The 20,386-nt window shown below is 43.6% G+C and overlaps 1 protein-coding gene across 1 annotated transcript in view; it reads left to right on the top strand.

Moving 5' to 3' along the window:
• Utp20 (UTP20 small subunit processome component) overlaps positions 1–20,386 on the top strand; it is an 83,533-nt gene that overhangs the window by 33,290 nt on the left and 29,857 nt on the right. The window contains exons 22-32 of the mRNA XM_037211919.1: positions 428–613; positions 3,524–3,614; positions 4,458–4,543; positions 5,068–5,193; positions 8,095–8,261; positions 9,871–10,079; positions 13,291–13,434; positions 14,081–14,160; positions 17,827–18,050; positions 18,883–19,027; positions 19,964–20,051. Of these exons, the coding sequence (XP_037067814.1) occupies positions 428–613; positions 3,524–3,614; positions 4,458–4,543; positions 5,068–5,193; positions 8,095–8,261; positions 9,871–10,079; positions 13,291–13,434; positions 14,081–14,160; positions 17,827–18,050; positions 18,883–19,027; positions 19,964–20,051 (1,546 nt within the window). The remainder of the gene's footprint in view (positions 1–427; positions 614–3,523; positions 3,615–4,457; positions 4,544–5,067; positions 5,194–8,094; positions 8,262–9,870; positions 10,080–13,290; positions 13,435–14,080; positions 14,161–17,826; positions 18,051–18,882; positions 19,028–19,963; positions 20,052–20,386) is intronic.

The following is a 20,386-nucleotide window of genomic DNA, read 5'->3' on the forward strand; positions in this document are numbered from 1 at the left end:
CTGTCTTTTACAGTTAGTGATCGACCTGTCAGTGAGAGAGATTAAAGGAAAGAGAATACTGGTGGAGGGGCCAGAGAGATGGATCTTTGGTTAAGAGCACTGGCTACTCTTTTAAAGGACCAAAGTGCAATTCCTAGTACATATGGTGGTTCACAACCATCTATAACATTAGCCAGGGGATCCAGTGTCCTCTTCTGACCTATGTTGGTACCAGGCACATGTCTGGTACACAGATACACATGCAGGCAAAGCACCCATCATATAGAATAAAATAATTTAAGAATGCTAGTATAAAGGCACCTTGACGAAGGCACTGTGTGTGTGTGTGTGTGTGTGTGTGTGTGTGTGTGTTCCTGTGTACTATGGATACTTTTCCAGTGAAGTATACTGCTCACTTGCGTTGTTATCACATGCTTCCTCTTAACAGCAATGAGTATTATCCAGCTGATCTGCAAGTTGCTCCAACCCAGGATCTACGCAGAAAAGGCAGAGGAGCAGAGGCTGAGGAAGTGGAAGAGGAGCCTGCTGTGGAGGAAGATGAAGAGTTGGAGGAAGAGGCAGTGCCCGCAGATGAAGCCCCCCAGAAGAAGAAGACAAGAAGGGCCGCAGCCAAGTGAGTTCCCCATCCCCGGCCGATCAGGGAGCTGTGGTTGTGGGGGGCATTGCAGGCCTCTGTGTCCGTGGGAAGCAGCTTCATGAAAATGAGCTCCTCCGATCAGTATTGGCATGCCGTGGTGCATCTCCCTGGATTTTCCTGGCAGTTTTGTCAGTCTTTGAGGATTCTTACTCTGAAACATGCTGGTGCCAGGCATTGAGAACTGGCTTTAGTGTTCTGTGACGCCAACGCCAGAGGAAGCCAGGCCCAGAATTACACACGGGACCTTAGTGGGATCTGCTGGCCTTGGTGCTGCCCAGGACCACACTTCTGTCAGTGTGCCCTAGTAAACTGGTGTGGCAATCCTGCCTCTCTTGGCCTCTTTCTTGAGTCTCTTGGCACCGTGGGCACTGTTGCTGTGTTTGGCAACAGTTACTGACTAGTTTTTCCTGCTTCAGCACAGAATCTTAGGAGCCGAGGGACTTTGATGTGGTTCATTTTTGTTATGGGTCCTTTAAAGATGAGAGCATTGCAGCCTGGAGTGCTGAGTACCTTCGGCGCTGTGGTTGTGTGCCAGGGTCGCAGGCACCAGAGTCTCTGGTCAGCACTTCCCTTCCCTTTGACTTAGCCCTGCTGGTTACTTTTTTCTTATGCTACGACACTTTCTAGTTCCCCTGGTTACTCATTTACTTAAATAGTTCCAAGCTGTTTTTAAAAAAAACCCTCTCTCAGAGGCTTTTTGAATTTACCCAGAGATTGTCTGGATTGAGGGGCTGATCCCCAAGGCTGGTGTTGCTCTTAAACTTTTAGATCTTACTTGTTGTGGATTTCCACACTAGCCATTTATGAGTGTATCCACTTGGTAACTGCAGCCAGTGCCCTTTGCTAAGTGTAAGACTGCAAAGCTGAACCGCAGCCACCTGCAGTGTAGGGATAGATGGTCAGATACTTCGATAGGCTTACGGGAGTACTGTAGAGAATTACTCCCGTCTACCGCAGAGACAGAGGCAGAGACTCAGAGAAGGCCCTCTGCAGAGGAAAGGATCCTTTGCTGCCGAGAGATGAAAGCTCCAGCCGTGGGCAGGGAAAAGACCTATCAACCAATGGAAATGGTGTGTAAAGCATGGGCCCACAGCCAAGCTGCCTGAAACTCTAGTCTCTTCTCTTTCCATCAGCATAATCCCTAGCAAAAGATTAGTTCTAGGTATGTGTTTGCTGAATAAATGAATAAGCCATTTCTCTGTCACATCTTGACCATTCTCACCCCCAAGACCTGCACACATGCTCTTGCCTCTGTCCAAATGCCCTGGCCTCATTTCTACCCACTGAGAGAATCCGTTCACACTTCAAGATGTACTTCTAGCCATAGTTCCCTCACTGAAGGTTTTCTGGTCTTTTAAAGTAGAAATTATCTTACATGATTCAAACTCTCATAACCGATTGATTATACTTGTAGAATGGAATCCCTGCTTGCTTTGGATATTAGCTCTTTACAGCTCTTATGAAAATCAGAAATTCCTTACGGGCTGCAAGTGCTGTTCTCGCTAATAACTGCCTGCCTCCCTGCACTTTGAAGTGTTCTAAAGAAGCTTATGTAAAACACTAAACATGAAGATGTGCTGGGCTCAGTGGGCAGAGTGCTCGCCTAGAGTGCACGTGACCCTGGGTTCAAGCAGCACTTCATGTGTAGTTCACACCTATAGTCTTAACTTGCGAGCGGAGGGAGGAGGGTCAGAAGTTGAAAGTTATCCTCATCTGCATAGTTCAGGGGCAATCTGGAGAGATAGGTGGGTGGATGGAAGGGAGGGAGGGAGGGAGGAAGGAAGGAAGGAGAAATTCTATGAGGGTTAGGTCTCTGTTGTAATTCATCTACCACCTATATCCAAACCTAGAATATTGCTACTACACACCATCATTTAAAATGTGAATTAAGGGGCTGGAGAGATGGCTTAGTGGTTAAGAACACTGACTGCTCTTCCAAAGGACCTGGGTTCAATTCCCAACACCCACATGGCAACTCACAACTGTCTGTAACTCCAGTTTCAGGGAACCCGACACCCAGGAACATCAATGCACATAATATTAAAAAAAAAAAAAAATTTAATGTGAATTAATTGTTCTGAATGTGTGGCACACACCCACATCTTTAATCTTAGCACTCAGGAGGCAGCAACAAGCATATCTCTCAGTTCAAAGATAGCCTGATCTACATAGCAAGTTCCAGGTGAGCAGAGCTACACAGTGAGATCATGAGACCCTTGGGAGAAGGTTGAGAGGAGTGAGTGAATGATCTTGGTGCTGTCTCAGTATGTGCATAGCCAGCTTTATAATCTTCCTTCCTAGGGTCCATGTGTTAATTAATTAGGAAATCAGATGGGCAGATGAGGTAGACACATCCTTCTCCGCCCGTTGTAGTAGATGGTGTCGTTTGCTCTGGACAGCCCTATCTTCATGGTAACTTTTAATCTCAGGGCATTGCTGCTTTTTCTGGTCAGTCGTATAAGCAAGAGCCATTGTCACCCCAACTTGGACCTCTGTTGCATGCCATCAAGTGTTTGTGTTCTCCTGAGTGAGAGGAAGAGTGAATCCGGCCACTTGCCTGCCCTTTGGAACCTAGCAAAGGAATAGGTCCCCAGGTCACCTGTACTCACATTTTGAGAGCAGTCTTTTAACCACCTTCTTTCCGGTTCTGGTTTAACTTAAGCATTTCTAAGCATATCCTGAAGGTTTTTCTAGTGTGGAAAGCCTGCCTGAGAGTCAAAGTTTCCAGAAGATAATTTTCTAATCATTAAAATTTGCTTGGGTAATTAACAGTAGACTTATGGGGGTGTGTGTTTGGAATACTTGTCAAAGAATAAAATTGTGGACAATGTTCTTTGAAGATCATCTTTATTCTTTACTACTACAATAACCTCTTGTTTTGTTTAGGCAGTTAATTGCTCATTTGCAAGTCTTCTCTAAGTTTTCAAACCCACGGGCCTTGTATCTAGAATCCAAATTATATGAACTATATCTTCAGGTAAGTCAAATAAATCCTCAGTGCATTAATCCTTGCAAACTTTCCTCTCATTTTTTTTTTTTTACCAGAGTAACTTAGGTTTTTGGTAACCGTGGATGGTGTCCATTTCTTCATTTAAGTGCTGTTTTTGTTAATAGGCATACTTTTAAAAATCATCTTAATGAGCCATTTTAGATTGCAGTAATCGTGTTGACTTTAAAGTCAGCTTCAGGACAGAGTGACTAACACTGAGCAGCTGGATTAGAAGTAAGGACAGTAAGATCATGCTATATCAGAGGAAAGGATGACTGGCCGCCTTTGCTGCTTGAGCCCAGCCGTGGTGGGGACTTGGCGTCTGCGTCTGTTAGATGGAATGAGAACAGATAGGTGAAGTGCTGAATTATAATGTATGTCCCCAGCCCCAGACAAGATGACAGAAGTGCAATTGGATTGTCGTTCTAAACCCACTGGGGACATGAAGTTTTCTCATATGTTGATGGTCTTGGTGGAACTCCATCTGTTCAGCAGACTTTGTCCATGCTCTGCACATAATTCACATAGACCTTACTAGAAAGTCTGAGCTCAGAAGTCTCCTGCCACAGGTAACAGTGGGACCACAGCCAAGTCCTCTCCTGATAGCTGACTGACCATTAACTTTATAGTATAGGGTGTCCTTGTCCCAAGACCAGCCCAGTTGTTTAAAATCCAGGTCACCCACAGTATTCAGGTCAGAGTTTCCTTTCCTTTTCTTTCTTTTTTTCCGCCCAAGTAAAGTCTTGTTATTTGGTTTATTAAACAAGTTTCTATCTCATGGTTTGTGTATATATTACTTCATTAAATTATTCTGTAAAACCTCTTTTCTAGTTACTGCTACACCAAGATCAAACAGTGCAAAAAATAGCCTTGGATTGCATAATGACCTACAAACACCCTCATATCCTCCCTTACAGGTGAGCTATGTAGGTAGGCATACAAAACGTTACTTCCTTTTACCTAGAGCCACTTCTGAAATAATGTCTTAAAGGCCTGAGAAATTTCCCTCTTCCAAAGTAATCATAACCATTTCCAGGGAAGAAATGAAAACCAGTAGTGTATTTGTTGAATTATTCTCTGTAGATAACAAAGTGGAAAAGAGATTATTAATTTAAAATGTCTTGGAAAGTGGTAACATTTCTCTGTTAATGTAATTCCATAAAACTTTTGTGATTACCTAGGGAATGGGAATGTCTAAGGAGTAAAGCTTTTGTGTCATGTGCTTTTAATTTTAAGCATGGGATTGTGGACCATCTCTAGTCCCTTCTAACCCATTTACCTCTTGAAATTTGAAGATATTTTTATGAGGATGGCCTACTGGGTGTGAGCCTCATGAACTCCTCGGTGTGTTACTTTATTTAGTTGTACCTGCAAATACTGCTCTTGCCATCTTTGGAAAGTGCTGTGGACTGACGGTTGTTTGAACTGACTCTGTTTAAAGGGAGAACTTACAGAGGCTGCTGGAGGATAGGAGCTTTAAAGAAGAGATCGTGCATTTCAGCATTTCAGAAGACAGCACCATAGTGAAAACTGCACACCGGGCAGATCTGTTTCCAATTCTGATGAGGTATTCATACTCTTTAAACATGTGAATCAAACACAGTTCTGGCCGGGCGGTGGTGGTGCACGCCTTTAATTCCAGCACTTGGGAGGCAGAAGCAGGCAAATTCTCTGACCAGGCCAGCCTGGTCTACAGAACAAGTTCCAGGACAGCCAGTGCTACACAGAGAAACCCTGTCTTGAAAAACAAAAAAACAAACAAAAAACAGTTTTAATACAGTCATGTGAGTCTTCTTTTTTTTTCTTTAAATGGGGTCTCATGTAGCCCAGGCTGGCCTCGAACTCACTGTGTAGCTGAGGATGGCCTTGAGCTCTCGCTGGGATTGCAGGCATGCATCACCATGCTCTGTTTCAGCAGTACTGGAGATCACAGGTAGGGCTTGTGTGTGCTGCTGGGCAAGCACTCCGCCTGCTGAGCCGAATTTGCAGCCTTGCTTTTTCTCTTCTTTCATTGACTCTTTGGACAGTGGCAGCAAACTACACTTGTCACTCATCATGGACACATAGTTGGAGAACGAGGTGAAAACCAAGGACTCCGTCCGTCAGTGTCCTTCGAATGCTCTGGCTATGGCTCTGTTTACTGTTTTAGGTGCTGAATTAGACGTATTGTGAGATACTCCTGCTGCACACTGCTTATCTCGGGGATGACATCTGTGCCAGTGTATTACAAGCTGTACCAGATGCCCCCCCCCACACACACACACCCAGTGCAGCACCATTTTTATTTGAAAGCCTAAATAATGAAGCATCATTCTTTTTATACTTGGGTGTTTCACAAGAATTTTCTTAAACGCAAATGCAGTAAGTTTGACAAATCAAAGAAAACAAATGACAGAATTGGTTTCAAATTACTAAATTTTAACAATCAAGTGAAAATTAGAATTTTGGAAAACTTCTGTTCCTGTGAACTTACAACTTCCCAGTAACCTGAAAACATGTCTGATGAGGTAGATGACGGTACTTTGAAAAGCTGATTAGTGTGCCTCTTCTTTTGGTTGACAGTGGGGTGTGTCAGCCTTTGACATTTCTGCGTGACTTGTTCAGCCATTGTTTCCCAAGTAATGGATGGATGTCACAAAGTCAGCGTGTACAAAGCTCAAGAGGAATAGACTTTAGTAAACAGTCAATAGAGTCTGTTGATAGATTTTCATATTCCATGTTGCAGCCAGTTGCTATTTGTTTCGTATCAAAACGGAGTAGACACAGTTATTGTAACATGGAGGGCTTTTCTTCCACCCCAGTGGGTTAGCTGCAGAAGCAATGTGAACATCTGGTCATGATCTGTTAAACCAGTCAGAAAATAAAACAGAGCCTTCAGTCTCACAAGTGCTGAGATATAATTATTTTTTCATTAAAAAGTTATTTATATTAACATGTAATGAACATGTTTTGCTTCAGTGAATTCAGAAAACAATATTTTAAAAATTGGTCTGTTTTAATTTCTAAAAATCATAACTACCATAGGTAAACTCACACAAAGGTTCTTTATGCCTCTAATAGTTTAAAGGTGTCTTAATATTTTTTTAAACCATATATTCAAGTTTTGAGTGTTGTCAGTAAATTTTATTATACTGCAAAGAAGCAGTTAGCTGGGTTGCATGCCTTTTATCCCAGCACTCAGGAAAGAAGAGGATGCTGATGTCTGAGTTACAAGCCAGCCTGGTCTATGTAGCAAGTTCCAGGCCAGACAGAGCTACATAGTGAGACCTTACCCCAAACAAACAAAATAGCTTTTATTAAATATCTAACGGTTTATGAGAGATGGATGTTGAATACCGTTACTAAGCATGTATTAAAATGGTCATGCTAACTTTTTATCCCCATGCATGTACTGATTGCTCTTTGCTGCATTTCCTGGGGTGATCCTTACTCAATTTGAAAGCATCAGTTGATCCTCTATTTAGAAATGTGATGTGAAGGCTGAGAGATGGCTCCGTGGCTAAGAACACGTGGTGCTCTTGCAGAGGACCCTCTTCAGTTACCAGATGTTCACAACTGTTAGGTGTTCACAACTGTCTGTAACTTCTGACCTCTGGCCACCAGGCACACATGTGGCACACATACTTACAAGCAAAACACACATATAAAATAAATGATAATCTTTTAAAAACAAAAGAGAAGTGTATTTTGAGTCTAGTTTGGTTCTGCATGCATGTGATCCTAGGAGCTGGGTTCAAGGCCAGTGTCGGCAGTACAAGGAAGGGAGAGGGACAAGTGTCGTGTTTTATGCTTGTGGCTTAGTCTAGTGTATGGGTTGATTGGGAGGGAGGGGAGTGGGAATGATGGTTTATGTTTAGAAGCAAATTCGAGTTGGTTTTCATTTTACTCTTTAACTCATCCACGTATTACTTCTACCACCTTCCATAAAGGAAAAAAATGCTTTTCCCTTTTCTCTCTGTGCTGTGACACTGTAGCATAGGAATCATGTTTTTCCTTAAAGGCTTTTTAAAAATTGCATATAAAACTAGATAAGTTTCATGTGATTTTTGTTTTGTTTATTTTGTTTGTTTGATTTGAGATAGGGTCTCATTGTATAGCTCTGGCCACCTAGGATATATTTTTTGTTTCTAAATACCTTTTGCTGGTTTATATGTTTTTTTTTTCTTCCTTATTTCACTTCCTTCTAGTATCTGTATTATTGTTTTCATTTATCCTTGGTTTAACTTACCCTGAATTGCCTGTTTTATTGCTTTTTTTCCCTGTCATAAGGTGAATTACCTTCAAGCCTTTTTATTTTCTGTTTCCTGCTGGCCTTGTCTCGTTGTTTTCCATGGTCCCTGTTTTCCTTTCCCGTCACTTTATAACACGGCCGTTGGAGTCTCTGGATTAGCTCCTTAAACCTGCAGCAGAGCAGGCAGCTAGTGATAAGTGCAACATGCATGTGGATGACGCTGTTTTGACTTTTCAGAATTTTGTATGGGCGGATGAAGAATAAGACAGGGAGTAAAACCCAGGGGAAATCCGCTTCCGGCACCCGCATGGCCATTGTCCTGCGGTTCCTCGCTGGGACCGAACCTGGAGAGATCCACTTGTTCTTAGACCTGCTGTCTGAACCTGTGAAGCACTTCAAAAACGGTAGCTACCCATTGCCTCTCTGACCAGTGCATACCCCTGTGGTGACCTTGAACGCTCCAGGGCAGAAGTCTTCCTAATGGGGCTGGTTCTTCCCACCTCACTGATGTCTGTTTGCTGGAATGCAGTCCACTGTAAACTGCTGATCTCAGTTGACCCTGGGTTGTCAGTACCTTATATTAGAAGACTGCTTAGAAACTGTGTATTCTATTGGTGTGCATTTCTACCAATGAAAAAACGTGCCAGACTAGTCTATATAACAAGTTCCAAGTCAGCCAGGGCTACATACTGAGACTGTATTTTAGAATACACACACACACACACCAGAGGGAGAGGGAGAGACAGAGAGAGATTAAGAACAAGTTGCTGGAATTCTTGCTGTTTAGTCATTTATTTATTTATTCACAGAATCATTTACCTGTTCAACAGTGAGCAGCAGCTTGTCCATCTTTCCTGTGGCCCAGATGCTGGCCTCAGTTGAAAAGCTGGGAGAAGTGTAATAGTGCAGGCTAAGGTCGGTGTTCTCTTCTGTCATAGCATGTGACGTTTGTCATGGTGATCACTGCCATGACTAGATGTGTGGAGCACTTACTCCACACATAACGTTATAAAAGCCCTTTGCACAAACACAGGCACTCTCATTATGTAACTGCCCATTTTACAGATGAGAAAACTGGTAGAGGTAGGATTTGAACTCAGACCTTTCAGATTATAAAATCCTTTGTTCTAGTTCCAAAATAGATTGGCTTTAGCCCAACATAAATACTCATTTGTAGTTCAGTTTGTTTTGTCCCAGATCATTGGTTCCCATCTAGTATTATTCTTGTCCTGTACAGGAGAATGGCACTAGTGAGTACTAAGGTTTTGTGGGTGGGTGGATACGAACGATACAGTTATAGGTGCTGCCGTTAAATGTATGCACCAGTAAGTTCATCATCCGATTTCAGGTCCTATGCAAAGCTTAAGCAGTACCCAGTGCAGATCTGTTTAGCAAATTCTACAATCAGTAGTGTAGCAGTTGTTTATAGAGTCATTTTTATTTATTAATCTGAAATTATATGAGAAAGAGGACACTTTATTCTTAGTCTTCTAGCAGTTTCATGACTCTGCCACACTCAGCATCGCTCAGTAAGTCCAGTGTTCAGGAACGGTATTTTTATTAAATTGGGTGAGCCGGGTGTGGTGGTACACACCTTTACTTCCAGCACTTAGGAGGCAGAGGCAGGTGGGTCTCTGATAGTTTGAGGCCAGCCTGGGCTACAGAGTGAGTTCCAGGACAGCCAGAGCTACATAATAGAGAGGCTCTATCTCAAAAAAGAAAATAATAATAAAATAAATTTGGATGAGATTTACACTTTAGAATCAGCCCTCCAACTAACTTCTTATCTTTCTTTATCCCTCAGTTTCCCTATCTGAAATGTGAATAGCAAACCCAACTTAATCAGCTCACTGAGCATTTCGTAGAAACTGGGAGATAATATATGAGAAAAGTGCATTGACACCTATAAATAACACAGCACTGGGAAAGCCACATTATTTAGGGAGATGGGAAGGACACGGTGATCCCAACAGCCTTGCACCTCACTGAACACCACATCCTCTCTCTGACTAGGGGAGTGCCATTCTGCAGTCATTCGGGCAGTAGAGGACTTGGATTTGTCTAAGGTTCTTCCCGTGGGTCGTCAGCATGGCATCTTAAATAGCATGGAGGTCGTGTTGAAGAACATCAGTCATCTGATCAGCGAGTACCTTCCAAAGATTCTGCAGATCTTGCTGTGTATGACAGCGACCGTCTCACACATCCTCGAGCAGCGAGAGAAGGTGAGGGCCTCAGAGATGCTGTCTTCTCAACTGAAAGAAACACTCTTTCTTGGGAGCTGGGTTGGCATCTGAATCACTAGTGGCTTTCAAGGTTAAACTCCCTCTGTAACCCTTGTTATGTTGAGAGTCGCTTAGACTTTTGGAAATACATGCTGAAGCCAATGTGGCCAGTGTTCTGAGGAAGTAAGCCGTGTGATGAGCAGGACTGGTTAGTTAGCTGGCCGACTGCCGGAAGGGGAGCCTGTAGATTTTTCTCAGAATTGTATTCCAGACCTGTTCTGTTGCAATAGGAAAGTGGCCGTGAGTTTACATTCAGGAACCTAGGGGAATAGTTTGTACATTAGATGCACAGAAGGCTCCTGGGAGCAATTGGATTTGAAGTAAAGACCCAGGCTCCGATTCTGTCTTTTGAACTCTGGCAAATGGGCAAAAATTTCAGTTTGTCAAGAAATGGTCTCTGGGGGTTGGAGAGTTGGCTCAGTGGTTAAGAGCACTGGTTGTTCTTCCAGAGGACCTGGGTTCAGTTCCTAGCACCCTCGTGGCAGCTCACAGCTGTCTGTAACTTCAACTCCAGCGGATCCAACAGTCTCTTGCAGATATGTGTGTAGGCAAAACACCAATGCACATGAAATAAAAGTAAATTTAAAAAAAAGAAAGAGAAGAAATTGTCTCTGTTAATTCATAACACACCCCGTGAACTGCCGTTCGAATACAGTCTTAAGTAGAAGTTGGCTACTTTTTAGATAGACATAGGTTGGCCTTGATGATGAGGGGAGTCACCAGAGCTGACCCCCTGCAGTGGCACATCTGCAGTGTGTCCTAAGAAGAGACAAGGCAGAGGTGTCGAGAGAGTGTCCCAGTGAGTGGAAGTGCCCAGTGAGTGAGGCTGGTGATAGGACGTGTGTTCGTTTGAAAGGATGGATAGAAACTTCCTTCCTCCTGGGAGATTCCTGACGCCGTAAGCAGGGGAGTGATAAAGAGGCGGCTTCATTCCGGGTGTGGTGGGCACACCAGTAGCTACGATTTGCTGAAGGAGGCAGAGGCAAGAGGATCGCGAGTTTGAGGCCAGCCTGGGCTACACATTTAAAAAAAAAAAGATGCTGTTTTATCCAGGTGTGCTGGCATACACCATTAATACCAGCACTCTGGAAGCAGAGGCAGGTTGATCTCTGTTGAGTTGGAGGCCAGCCTAGTCTACATAATGAGATCCAGGACAGCAAGTGGCTACATGGTGAGACCTGTCTCAAAAAAAAAAAAAAAAAAAAAAAAAAAAAAAACAGAAAAATATTGCCTTGGTTGCTTTGTAGGAAAGAGGCTTGGAGAAGCCAAAAAATGTCTTGGGAAATTCTCTGTTATGTGCGAGCTTAAAGGCGAATATGAGTGTTTCCATCGGTGCTTCAGAGCAAACAGAAGTCAGTGTCTCCGCTGGTGTTAAATCACGAAGGTGACAAGTTTCATAAAGCGGTGTCCTTTGGACTTCTGATGATTAACTTAGAAGTTACTCAGTAATGGGCCTTGCTCCCAAGCCAACATTTGGTAACTCCAAGGATCATTTGTGCAATTTCACGGTTCATTAGTTCCTGAGGTGTTAGGCTGGCTCACGGATGTGGAGCCTCTTGCTCTTTTACACGGGTCCAAGGAGTTCCTCTGGGAGGCGTAATGAATCACGCCATGGTGATTTTGTCCTAATATGTGTTTGAGCTCAGTTACACACTTGCTGTTTATGACTTTCATAACCTTTGGGGTGTTGGCTGTCGTGAGTGTGTGTTAAGGAAGTAAATGGTTTGTGGTGTTTGTACATTGAAGCAGTGGCCGTGTATAAATATACATAAAGTCTACAAAGTCTTATTTTCCGGCTTTTCCTCTGGCTTGGTCAACAGGACTGGAGTAAACTGGACAGCTGGAACTATAGTTATAGAAATGGTGGCATGTGCCTATCCTGCCCGTAGAGAGAAGCAGGGATGGAGAATGGAGGGGCGTCTTATTTGAGGTCTTGTTTCCTAACGCTGGTTTGTCATTTGCTCCAGACCATCACAATGCCTTGTGACCTTTTCTGTCTTCTACCAAAATCCGACTCCAGGGACAGCACAGATGCTCCCAGTGGACTGGAAGCAGATCAGAGTGCTTGTCACTGTGTCACCTTCTTGTATCTGCATGATTTCCTCTGTACCTTGACTAAGGAGGTGATCAGATAAAGGTGGATTGTGTGTGAGATCCAGGCTTCCTTGAGCTTATGTGGCAGATGAAGAGCATCCTTGTTCATAGGTGCTTGAATTTAAAATGAGCGATTTCAGATTTAGACCTCTCTGTTGGTCAGAGTATTGGCTTTTCATGGCAAGGAACTCCCCTCGTGGTTTTATTCATTGTGTCTGGGACATAGACTTGACATTCACTACGTAAGAGGGTTTCCCTTGTTGCCCTACATTTCAGGATGGTTTTTAGGTGAAGCTGTAGGAAAATAAGGCCATATATATATATAAATGCTAACACCCCCAATATATTGATCAGGTAGAGAGGTGTTGAGGATTTGAGTCACCTGATCTGTTGGTTTTAACATTATTTGTTTGGAGAGCATCACTCCAAAGCCCTTGTCTCTCCTCTCTGAGGCTAAACACATTCATTCTTTAATATCCAGTGGGAATTCTGCGTAATGTTTGTCATCCCCAAGTTTATAAAATCCCCCACATATTGAATTCAGAATTTTTAGTCCCTCATATAAATACAGACTATGGCTGTAATGCCATTGATGGAGACTCAGTAAGTCTGCTTTGAGCCTGAACATACGGCCTGCATTGTTACAGATTCACACCATGTAGAGAAGGAGATGTGATGTCTGTTTAGTGTTTGCTGTGACTCTCTAGCCTCTGTGCGTCCAAGCAGACATAATTGCTTTATGCATATAAGTGTTTTCACTGTATGTCTGCGCGTGCAGTGCCTTTGAAGGCCAGAAGAGGGCATCAGATCCTAGGAACTGGAGTTGGAGATAGTTGTGAACTGCCGTGTGGGTGCTGGGAACTGAGCCTGGGTCCTCCACAAGAGCAGCCAGTGCTGTTAAACACTGAGCACCTCGCCAGCTCTGAGTCTTTTTTCCCTGCCACATGAGCCAGAGTGCCTCTAAGGAATCGTGTGTGTGTGTGTGTGTGTGTGTGTGTGTGTGTGTGTGTGTGTGTGTGTGTCTGCCTGTCTGTCTGAAAAAGACCTTTGTTTGCAGATACAGCTACGGTTTATTAACCCACTGAAAAATTTAAGACGTCTGGGAATCAAAATGGTCAGCGATATCTTTTTGGATTGGGAATCCTATCAGTTCAGAGCAGAAGAAATCGATGCTGTGTTTCATGGTGCAGTCTGGCCCCAGGTAAACCTTGACTTGATTTCTATATCCTGCCTGACGACTTCTACTTCTCCCGTTATTTTTAATTCGCCAGCATAACCCACCACCCAGACATGGATGCTGTCTGCTCTTTTTTCTTGCATCAAGACTCTATTTCTGCAAGTTGATAGAACATTTAGACCTAAAGATCAAGTCAGTTTTTAAATGCCGTGACATTTGTACTGAAGGTTCACTTGACTGTGACTGTGTGCCTTAAGGAAATGGGTTCTGACTTCCACAGCACCGTGTACTAACAAATGTAGGGGAGGTGTGTGTGCTCACCAGCATTGCTTTCCTGATTTCTCTGCTGGTGGGCAGTTGTTATGGTAAATGGTTAGTTAGCTAAGAGGATGTGGGAGACGTGGTCCTGAGAACAGTTTCTGGCTGTGTGAACTCAGTCATTTCTGACCATTGAACCCCAAGCAGCTGCTCCCGGTATCTAGACGCTCCGGGCACCACGGCTCCCATTTTCTCCTGGCATCCTGGCTGCCCTTCCCTCGCCTGCCTCTGTCCTTTCTGCGTGCTCTCTGCCCTGGTCTGTCCATCCTCCCCTGAGGTGCTGCTCTGTTTAGTGGCTGCTTTGGTTCTTCTCTAAGTCTCTGTTTTATACTGCCTTTATTTGGTCTCCTAGATCTGCAGGCTTGGATCTGAGAGTCAATATTCGCCTACTCCTCTACTGAAGCTAATTAGTATCTGGAGCAGAAATGCAAGGTAAGACTTTCCTTCCTTTGAAAAAGAGCAGTGTTTTATTCTAGTCAGAACTGGTCTAAGGCCGTCTGCTGTGTAGGGAGTTACTTAAGTACAGTCAAAACAGATAAATTTGAATAAAAACATGGAAAGAACTCAAAATACATCATTTAAGAAAACTAGTGGACTGAAACAATATACGTGATATATCCCAAGAAAAATGTTCATAGATATATTTGTCTATGAATATGAAATAAAACAAAAATATCTAGGATGTGTGAGAAACTTTAAAAAATAAATATATAAGTTTTACATGTTTGTGAAGTATATCATGTACATTGTATAGTGTAAAAATCAGGATGAACATACATCCTCAAATATTTTTTCTTTCTTGTAAAAACATTCAGTATCCTTTCTTCCATCCTTTAGAAATAATGCAGTGCACTTAGCCTTGCCTGCTGTCACCCCACAGTGCAGTAGAGTCCAAAGCTCAGTGGTACCTGCTGCCCAGGGTTTCTCTGTCCCTCCTCTGTCCTGCCCTTCCTGGCCTCTAGTAACCACTGTCTCGCTCTCAGCCTCTACATCACCAGCCTTTCTGGACTGCTTGTGAGAGTGAGATCTTAGCCGGGAAGGGAGGCGTCATATGTCCTTTGTAATATTTGAGTATTTCACAACAAAAACGGTACAATTGCATCTTGCAGTGTGATATAAAGGAAAATTGTATACAAAGTCCAAAGCGATGCCAGGCATGGCAGTCGATGTGTGTGTGCCTCCTCCACAGTGTGATAACTGCATCAGTCATCTGATCTGACCTGGCCAAGGGAGAGGAGTGTAGATCGCGTAAGGGGTGGCATCCTCACATAACTTTACTGTTTTGGCCTGCTCTCCCCAAAAATAAATGCTCATTTGTTCATTGATAGTTGATTGTGTCTGTTTCCCAGTTCTTACTTGAAATGGAGAATTAAAACTCCTGTCTGAATAAACATGCAGCTTCTGTGTCAGGGAATGCTTTGACACTGATCTGGTGGTGATTTACATGGCATTGGTTTTTACAAAATTGGGACCATACTGTATAACCAGTTTTTCATTTTGTTTTTCATCGTTTACCGTTATGGCATGAGTATTTTCTTGTTGTTAAATAGACCTCCCCTAAGACCCAAAAATGTTTTCTTCATCTGTTCTCTTTACTAGCAGGAGAGCCTGTTTGTTGGTAGGAAGAGGCCTCACTTCACTTATTTCCACATTTGATATGGCGATTTTGTGTCTTACTCTCGAGCAGCATACGACTACAGTGTTCTGTAGTCGTATTTAAGACAAGTTCTGTAGTGATGGATACAAACAGGCCACTCAAGGCTTTAGTCCAGGAAGGTGCCACAGTGCAGTTTGATCTTACTTTATTTGGTTCCTTAGTCAAGGCACATCCACATTGGACACCACTTCATGAATCCTGAAATTTCTTCCTCTTTTTTTGCTGAGAAAGTAGACGATGGGCTAGAGAGGTAGCTCAGCAGTTACAAGCACTTGTTGCTCTTTCAGAGGACCTAGGCTTGCTTCCCATAATGCTCGTCCAGTGCTGTAACTCCAGCTGTTTCCTTTCCTAAGTAGTACTCACCTGAGAAGTATTTCCAGGAGGCCTGACTGACTGTAGAATCCCAGTAAACACAGACACACATAGAGAGCTGTATGTGAAAGAATTAATGAATAAATGTGTCAAAAACTGCTTCATGAGGATGGTACTCTTTTCAAGGGCAGAATAACTAGCGTTAGCATAGACCTAGTGCCAGAGGTATGGTTCATCGGCCGAAGGCACACGGCCTGAGTTTGATCCCTTAGAGCCACAAGGATGGTGGAAAGAGGGAACTGGTTCTAACAAGCTGCCCTCTGGATTTCCACGTGTACTGCTTAGTAGCATACACTCACTCACACACATGTGCACACACAAAAATAAATCAATGTGAAAAAAAATGTAAAGCTGCCACTTACGTAGTACCAGTCAGATGTTAAAATTGATTTGTCCATCTATAGAAACGTCTAACGGTTGGCTTTTGCAGTAATCCAGTTAGAGCAGAGCTGTGTCACTATCCTTAATCTTACGAGGAAGAGTACATTGTCTGAAGACTTCGGGGAACTCAAGCCAGCTAACACTTGTTTACTGCCCGGTTGCACAAACTAAGACGTCACTGCCGACGGAGACATGCAATTTTAAAAAAGTAGTAATGAGCCAGGACGGGCACTGTGGTCTGGGAGCCTTGACTGACTTAGCTGCGTGATTCTAGTCACGACATCCACCCATGTCCCCCATGGTACCCATCTCTGCCTTTGAGCTTTGTCGGCCCAGCAGTCTGCCGTCACGCCTGGCTTGTACTCTAGTTTCCTACCTAAAATATCAGAGCAGAGACCGGTTCTCCTCCTGGTGTGTCTCCCTCCACAGTTCTCCTCCTATCACAGGGGTGCTTGGTACTCCTTGCGTGTCCAGAGGGTGGTTGAAGTTTCTGGTTAAGCCATGGCCTTCAGCATGGGCATGTGCATTGCACCTTGGGTCTCGGATCCTCCGCTTGTTCACTGTAAGACAGACGTAACAGAGCCTAGGGCTCGGAGATGGATCAGTGAGGTCCCTAACGGGCAAGGTGAGAGCCGGAGTTCTGTTTGCAGGACCGTGTAAAGGCAGGCAGATGGGTGGTGGAGGCAGACAGATGTGTGGACACTCACTGCAGCTGGCCTAGCCCGCTTAGCAAAGTTCCATGCCAGTGAGAATCTCTGTTTCCAAACAAAAGTGGAAGAAGACCCCGCGGTTGTCCTCCGACCCCCACATGTGAACACACACGTTCGCACAGGCAGAAATAACAGGCGTACCTGACATAACAGAAATAACTGCTTATGATGACGATGTGTGTGAAGGGTTGAAGCCTGTCCATACTATGTCAGATATTAATTGGACCAAAAGGTACAGAAACAGAGCTGCTTAGAACTTCTGTTAGTGTGCTGGTGCCAAATACTTGAACTCTTTCCAATGATAAAGTTAATCTACCCAAGGTTTTTTTCCTAAAAAGTATTTGATATGTTTCTACACAGAGGAATATTCTGCTTCTTCCTGGGTGCTTTGTTATTAGGATGGCTTTGTCCTCTCCAAGTGATCGTATTCTCTGAGTTCTATATATCCACATACATAATACAACACTGTGTTGTCGTCCATAGATCTCTATATAAGTTTGTAGACATTGCATTTTAGAAACCTTATCACTGAAAACCGAACCTTCCTAGGCTCTTTAGAAAAGACTTGAGACTGGAAGTCCAGCAGTGACTGGAGTCTCAGCTCTGCTGTTTCATAGGATAGCTCAGTCGCTTTAGCAGGTCTGCCCCTCTTCATCTGTGATGTGAAATAGTGGTACCTCATAGAGATGTCATGAAGACTCACTCTCTCTCTCTCTCTCTCTCTCTCTATATATATATATATATGTGTATATATATATATATATACACACACACACACACACACACACACACACACGTATGTATGTAATAGAATGTTTATAGTGTGCTTAGAATGAGCCATTGGGTTCTAGATTTAAAGTAATTTCTCCTCATATACACATACACCTGTTAAAGTCAATGCAGAAACTCTTAGGGAATGTTTTAGACATAAAGACACTGAGAAATAAGGTAATTGTTACAATGCCTTTCTCCTTGCAGATATTTCCCTCTTCTGGCTAAACAGAAACCTGGACAACCAGAATGTGATATCCTGACCAATGTCTTTGCTGTTCTCTCTGCAAAGAATCTGTCCGATGCCACAGCCAGCATTATAATGGACATAGTCGATGACCTTCTCAGCCTTCCAGATTTTGAGCCCACAGAAACAGTGCCGAGCTTGCCGGTTCCTGGCTGTGTGTACGCCGAGGTGGCAGACAACGCAGGTGTGTGCGCTGTGCAAAGCGGGTGGTTCACAGACTTCAGAGTAGCTGTCGCTCTCGGAAAAGAATCAGTAGCATTTGACTTTCTTAACAGCCGTGTGGTGTGGAAAGGTTTCTTGTCTCAGAGAAGTGTGTAATCAGAAATTCCTTGCACGTGTAGATTACTTCTTCCCAGGAAGTTCTTAGCTGTCCTCCAGGACACTGGGAAATGTTTTCCGCTGTTGTACCTGAATTCTTCTGTTACACTATCTATCCCAACAGTTCCTGCACTGGTGTAAGCGATGAGTTATGTATCCTAAGGTCTTACATGAATTGGTAATTTAAGAGCCGGTCAGTGGTGGCGCACACCTTTAATCTCAGCACTTGGAAGGCAGAGGCAGGTGGATCTCTGTGAGTTCGAGGCCAGCCTGGTCTACAGAGATAGTTTGGGGACAGCCAGGGCTGCACAGAGAAACCCAGCCTGGAAAAACCATAAATAGGGCTGGAGAGATAGCTCAGAGGTTAAGAGCACTGACTGCTCTTCCAGAGGTCCTGAGTTCAACATGGTCCCAGCAACCACATGGTGGCTCACAACCATCTGTGGTGAGATCTGGTGCCCTCTTCTGTATACATAATAAATAAATAAATCTTTTTTAAAAAAAGAAAAGAAAAACCATAAATAAATAAATACGTGTGATTTAGCTTCTGGTGTCTCTCTTTTAAGGAAGAAAAGGTTATTTAATGATTAGAGTTGAAATTTAAATGCTCATTAATAGTTGAATACTTTCCTTATCTGTCATCAAGAGGATAATATATAATGATGAAGGAGAGTTAATTGAAACAATCACTGTTGCAGAGCCTGTCACTGTGGGAGGGAGACTGATTGTGCCTCATGTGCCTGCGATTCTTGAGTATCTCAGCAAAAGCACAATAAGTGCAGAGAAGGTGAAAAAGAAGAAGAACAGGGCACAAGTCAGTAAGGAGCTCGGCATCCTTTCCAAGTAAGTGGCGTCCGTCCGTAAAAGGTCCGGGGGACGCTCATGGGTTAAAGTTTTTAAAACCTCTAACTGAACAAATGAGGAAAAAAGAACAAAACCTGTGCGAGGCACGTACAAGATGCTGGGTTGAATGTCCAGGGGTGAACATCATACAGAAGGGGAGGGAGGCCCAGCACCTGCTGAGTCTTCCAGGCCCTGGTCAGACTTGCTTGCTCCTCCTTTGCATAGCTGCTTAATCAGTCTCAAGTTTTGTTAGATCACTGAAAATACTAGAAAGAGCAAACTGTTTGAAGGCTCAAGCCTGTTTTTTTCAAAGACTTTGGCAGTAAAAGTAATAATATATAATCAGTTTCTCTAAAGGCAAAGTTAGTAAGAAATGATTTTATCTTAAATTTTAATGTAAGCTTTATGAAACATTGACAACTTTTTAATATTACTTTCAGCAACATGAAAACGATAAACTGGGATAGAAGCCAGAATGTTTTATGTACGTTTCTAAGTTTCTCTAAGTGTTGGCCAAGTTATCCCGGGTCATCGATGTGGCAGTGGAAAGATGCTGAGCCCTTAGGCTCCAGGAGGCCAGAGTTGCGGCCTCACACCACAGCCGCTCCTCTTAGTCTCGGTTCTTCTCTAAGCAGCATGGGCCTGAATAATCCCTCTGCTGTGGCGTTGTTAATGGAATTGCATGGAAATCGTGTGTGTAAAACCTTAGTGGTGGCGCTTGAGAATGTTATTTCCTTGCAAAATAAGGAAGCATGGATTGCCTGGTCGCAGCACTGACATCCGAACCCACCCAGACAACCGGGTCCCGTGAAAACGACGACTCAGCAATGGCTGGAGTGAGAGCGCCCGCCGCCCAGCTGACGGTTCTCTGCTGCTTAAGGCTTAGCCATGCTTCTTCCTGGTGCATCTTCCTAACGTGTCCACTGTCTTCTTTAGGATAAGCAAGTTTATGAAGGACAAAGAGCAGAGTTCTCTCCTCATTACACTTCTCCTTCCCTTCCTCCTCCGGGGCAGTGTTGCTCAGGTACAGTTCACAGGACGCTAACTTTGTCCACGGAGGGTTGCTCTCCCCTTGGGTTGTTTGTGTGGATGATTTTACTGGTTAACCTCTGTGATGTAGTTGCTCCAGAAAACCTAAGGCTGTATAGAAGTCAAACATTTGAAGTAGAGGGGGATTGGGCTAGAATAGATGGGAGAGAAGCCATCACCTGCCACCCCCTCCTATTACTTCTGTCCGTTCCTGGATTCTTCCCTCTTTAACAACAGATAGAACCCAAGAAGTTCATTGTGCATTGTGGAGTCATGAGTATAGATCACACTGGCAAAACTGAGTGAAAAAATCTCTCTTTTAATATTCAA

The sequence above is a fragment of the Peromyscus leucopus genome, chromosome 18 (genome assembly GCF_004664715.2).
Source record: "Peromyscus leucopus breed LL Stock chromosome 18, UCI_PerLeu_2.1, whole genome shotgun sequence".
Taxonomy (NCBI): domain Eukaryota; kingdom Metazoa; phylum Chordata; class Mammalia; order Rodentia; family Cricetidae; genus Peromyscus; species Peromyscus leucopus.